The sequence below is a fragment of the Lipotes vexillifer genome, unplaced genomic scaffold, assembly GCF_000442215.2.
Source record: "Lipotes vexillifer unplaced genomic scaffold, Lipotes_vexillifer_v1.1 scaffold496, whole genome shotgun sequence".
Taxonomy (NCBI): Eukaryota; Metazoa; Chordata; class Mammalia; order Artiodactyla; family Lipotidae; genus Lipotes; species Lipotes vexillifer.
Window position 1 is genome coordinate 9,024,975 of NW_006786690.1, and position 4,828 is coordinate 9,029,802.

Below are 4,828 nucleotides of genomic sequence, written 5' to 3' on the forward strand. Positions count from 1 at the left end.
AATTCCCAATGGGAGCGATGGAATGCAGCTTCATCCAGGGGTCTGTCTTCCCTTCCTGCTTTCTGGGGACAGTGGAGGAGCCACAAGGCATCACTGGGAGCCTGGAGCCTCCACGCAGCCCTGAGCTCCCTGTAGCCCCAGAGGCCCGGAAATGGGAAGACCCTGGGCTTCCAGAGCACCTTACCAGCGACGGGGGCGGAGTCCAAGTGGATCAGTGGGGCGTCTTCTGCCTCCTTCTCTGGAGCAGCGCCTGGGACGCCCAGGCCAGCACCGGTGTCCTCGTCATCGTCGTCACTGTCATCAAACTCAAAGGCCTCGCCAGGGTCGTCCTCTGCCTCAGGGGAGGGGCCTGGGCCTCCGGGAAGCAGCCGATCTCCTGGAAGGGAGGAGGAGTTAGCCCGCTGTGGGGTCTCAGGGTTTGGTCCAGAGAGAGGGCTGGAAGTGGGGAGCAGCTGGGGGTCGGACAGAGAGCACGCGGGCAGTTCCCAGAGACTAGATTAAACCCATGCCCAGGTCAGGTGGCCCTCCTGTGCCCCGGGGTTCCTGTGGGTGGCTTGGAGCTCTAAGCAGATGGGCAGTAGACGGAGGGCAGGGAGCAAGCTTCCAAGGCGAGCGTGTGTGCATCTGGACTTGAATGTAAGTCTCTGGTTTTCTTGTTTTCTACTTTCCTATTTCGTAAGCAAGGGGGGTTTATAAATGCATCTGCCCACGTGCGTCTGGACACACACCTTCGTGTGTATTTCCACGTGTGATACGTCTTTGCGTATACGCGAATGAGCTCGGCACCCTGCGCTTTATTTGGTATGCACGGGGGAGGGGAGCCTGAAGGTAGCCAGCTTTCGGGTACCAGGGCACAGACTGGCTGGGGCAGGGCTCCCAGCATGAAGGTCAACCCGGCCTTACTCCCTGCTTCTCTCCGCTGGGAGGACCCCTGACCGCATCCCTTCTCTGTCTTAGCCTCTTGTTTTCTTCATCTGTTCCTGTAAAATGTGTAATGATTTATTTTGCCCCTTTAAGGGGGCAGGTCCTGGCCTGGGGTATGTCGCCAGCCACATCAGTAAACAAAGGATGTTGCAGCCATCGAGGCATCAGCCACTGCAGCCACCCCAGTGGTGCACCCTGAGGGGATTCAGGACTGAAAGAACAGGATGCTGGCCCCAGATAGCTAAAGCGCATATCAAAGGAATGATTTCAAAGAGCCCAGGCTCTTGCACTTCCCACATACAGAAGAGTGCTAAATTCATTAACTTGAGATGCCTGGTTTTCTTTAGTTAACAGTAATCTTTTGATGTTCTCACTACCTGATCTTTGTTGCAAAAACTCCTATATATCCTGGCTCCCCCCTCACCTCTTAGGAGCAGTCCCTCAGAGCTATCTGAGAGGCTGCCTCCCGGGCTTAAGTCCTCAGCAAGTCCGTCAAGTAAAACATAATTCTCTACTTTTAGGTTGTGCATTTTTTTTCAGTCGACGGGCAGAACTCAGAAAACTTGAACAAGAACTTCACTTGTTTCATTAAACAAGTGAAGAAATGGATCCTCTATCCTAAAGAGCGTAACAAGCCCTCGCCTTCGGCCCTTTTCAGCAAGCTGAGATCCCCCAGTCTTCTTCCTTAGAAGACTTCTTTTCTAGAATCTGAGCCTAAACAGAACCTCAAGCGTCCATTTAGCCCATCTCCCTACCTCGTGCAAACCCACTCCCAAACCAAGGGACAATGTGGGCTGGTTTGAAGCTGATCACCCCTCCCTGGGCTGCCCGGAGCAGGCCTGTCACAGCTCAAGTCACACATTTTAGATCATGAGCTTGGGGCCCACCCAGTCCTGCCTGGGTCCCCTTCACCTCTCTGAACCTTGGTTTCTTCCCTGTAAACTGGAGAATGAGACAGCACCTACCTCATAAGGCTAATGTGAATGTGACATGAGATGTAGGTCAGGGTTTCTCAGCCTCCTGTCGGGGCTGCGTGGTCTTTGTGCTGGGGGGCTCTATAGGATGTGTAGCAGCATTCCTGGCCTCTACCCTCCAGCTATGACAACGAAAAATGTCTGCAGACATTGCCAAGTGTCCCCTGGGGGACGAAACTGCCCCCTGGTGGAGAACTGCTCTGGGGTAGATGTGGCTCTTGCCACAGTGCCTGGGATGTGAGTGTTACACAGTGACACCTGCTGTAATCTCTGTCCCCTCCCTGCCCGAGACCCTTGAGGACAGGACTGTCCACAGATGGATCGATAAGTAAATGGGTGGGGAGGTGGATGGAGCAGAGAGTCAGCTAGACGGGCCAGCGGATGGACAGATGGACATATCTGATTCTAGCAGTCTCACTGACCAGAAAAATCCAAACCCCCCCCCCCGCCCTGCCCACAGTGACCTGGGGTTTCCAGAGCAGAACATTTTAGGTGCAAGTGTATCAAATTCAAGAAAACCCTTCCTCAGCTGCTTGACTGCAGCAGAAACCCAGAGCTGACCGGCCCTCCCCAGTCACATTTGGTATTACTTTTGATGTTGCTTTCAACACTTCCGTTTTGGATACGTATATGTACACACGCATATAAAATGCGCGTGGACACCATCTTCTACTGTTCTCCCCTTGCTCATTCCACTCCAGCCACACGGGTCTCCTTGCTGTACCGTGCAAGCGCCAGCTCTGCTCCTGCCTCAGGACCTTTGCACTTTCAGTCCTGGGGTCCAGAATGTTCTTTCCCCCAGGCGTCTTCTCCTGCTCTCACCTCCTTCAGATCTTTTCCATATGTCAGCTTCCAATGAGGCTGCCAGGACCAAAGCTGCCCCCAGTGACACCCCGGGGGCTCCCGATTTGCCTTGCCTGCTTTCTTTTTCTCTGTGGCCCTTATCAGCACGTGACACACGGTATGTTTTATTTATTTTACTGTCTGTCTCCTCTGCTAGAATGTAAGCTTCCTGAGGGCAGGTATTCTTGTCTGTTTCACTGTCATATTCCCAGCATTCCGAGCCCTTCCCACCCATCCAGACAGTTGGCAGGGCTGGAGGTGACCACACACGCCTGTGATGTTCATGGTCATGCCCCGTCCTCGGGAGAGCCCACCCCAGCGAGTCCCCAGCGAATCCAGAAGGCCGGGACCCAGGAAGCCACCCCACGAGGTGTGTCCACCATGCTGGTCCCCCACCCTTCAGAAAAGAACACGGAGGCTCGGGGCGGGGCGGGAAGAGAGTCCTCCCTGGGCTCTGCCCCGGGGCTCAGAGCACAGCACAGGCGGCCCGTCCTGCCAACACCCCAGTGATAGCAGCTGCCATGCACGGAGCCATTGATTACCACATGCCAGGGTCCCACCTGCATTTAAACCTCAAAACATCACAGCAGAGGGTATCGTTATTATCCCCATGTTTGTGGGTGGCGAGACGGAGCCAGAGAGACACCAAATCACTCAGCTGAGCTCGTAGTGGCAGGGTTGGACTGGAGCAGCCCTGGCTTGTTACCACTCTGCTAACTGCCACCCCTCAAAAGGAACAAGAGGCCAGGAAGCTGGGCCCAATGGGAGAAATGGCCTTGCCTCCAGCTCCTCCAGGACGGGGTCCGGATTCTACCAGCAGTGTCCAAGGCCCCACGGTTAGGGTTGCCGGATAAAAATACAGGACATCAAATTGAATTTCAGATAACAAAAACAACTGTTTTTAGTGTAAGTATGTATTTTTCTGCTTTTTTTTTTTTTTAACTTTAGCAGCCCCACCACTGCTAGATGACCCAGCCTCCTCGGTTCCTTAGCAGATGGAGATGGATGGTCCCCGCCCTTCCCCTGAGCCTCAACTCCCCACTCAATTCATAAGCTTTACCCCCAAGCACACCTCAGTCCCCAGAGGGGCTCTGCTCGTCTCTCCAGGGGACCTCAGGGAGAAAGGTAAGGAGTCAGCCCTTACCTGGAGCCCGCTCTGTGAGGAGGAACTCTTTATTTCCATGTTGTAGGCAAGGAACCTGAGGCAGAGGGGGTGAGGCCACTTGCCCAAGGGCACACAGCTAACCGCCAGTAGGGCCAGATTCACACCCAAAGTCAGCCTACTCCAAAGCTAGTGGCCCTGGGCCAGGCCCCACGGCCCCGTTCAGAGGCGGGAGAAGCAGGCACCCGGAGAACCATACCTATGGCAGCCTGTGGAGGATGGGAGGAAGCCATCAGACAGGGTGCAGCTCACCAGCACCGTCCCAGCGCTCGCCTGCAAACAGAAGGCCAGAAATCTGATCAGAGGGCATTCGAGGCTGAAGTTCCAGCGACAGAGAAGGGTCACTGACTCGTGACCTGTGCACGCCAGCCTGCCAGCTCTCACCCTGTTCCCCAGCCGCTTCGGGAGCACAGGACAGCGCCAGCAAGGGCCCAGCCCTCACCTTCATAAATCATTAACCTGCAGAAAAACCAGCAGCAGCAGAACCCTAAGCCATCTTCCCAGAAGGCCCCTGCCTCCAGGGACCTTCCTCTGCCCAATACCAAGGAACCTTGGGAGCCTGCTGGGTCCAGCTAGGCTGACAGGCGGGTCCCCACTGGCTGACCGGTGAAACTCCAGCCTCAGAAGCCAGGATCACACTCAGCCCCCGTGTCGCAGAAGCTGGATCACACCTGAACTGTCATGGACGTGGCCGGACACTTCCTCCTCCACGGGCGCCCTTGGGTCCAGCCACTCTCCCCAGCTCCCGCCCCAGTGGTCCCACGGAAGGCCATTCACTCTCTCTCTGTCTCTCCCTGTGCTGCACCCACGAGGTTGGCCACTTAGCACGTGGGTGTGAGGGAAATAAAGGGCGGAATCTCAAATGCTGGGAGCTGGGGGCAGTTTCTCCAGGCCTCGCAGTGGAGGATCCCACAACCAAGAAGCC

At 55.6% G+C, this 4,828-nt stretch overlaps 1 protein-coding gene across 1 annotated transcript in view; it reads right to left on the bottom strand.

The window, feature by feature from the left end:
• ARHGEF10L (Rho guanine nucleotide exchange factor 10 like) overlaps positions 1-4,136 on the bottom strand; it is a 117,917-nt gene extending 113,781 nt beyond the window's left edge. Inside the window, exons 1-2 of the mRNA XM_007459255.1 lie at positions 4,103-4,136; positions 185-376 (exon numbers count right to left, since the gene is read on the bottom strand). Of these exons, the coding sequence (XP_007459317.1) occupies positions 185-376; positions 4,103-4,136 (226 nt within the window). The remainder of the gene's footprint in view (positions 1-184; positions 377-4,102) is intronic.
• Positions 4,137-4,828: the final 692 nt, after the last annotated feature.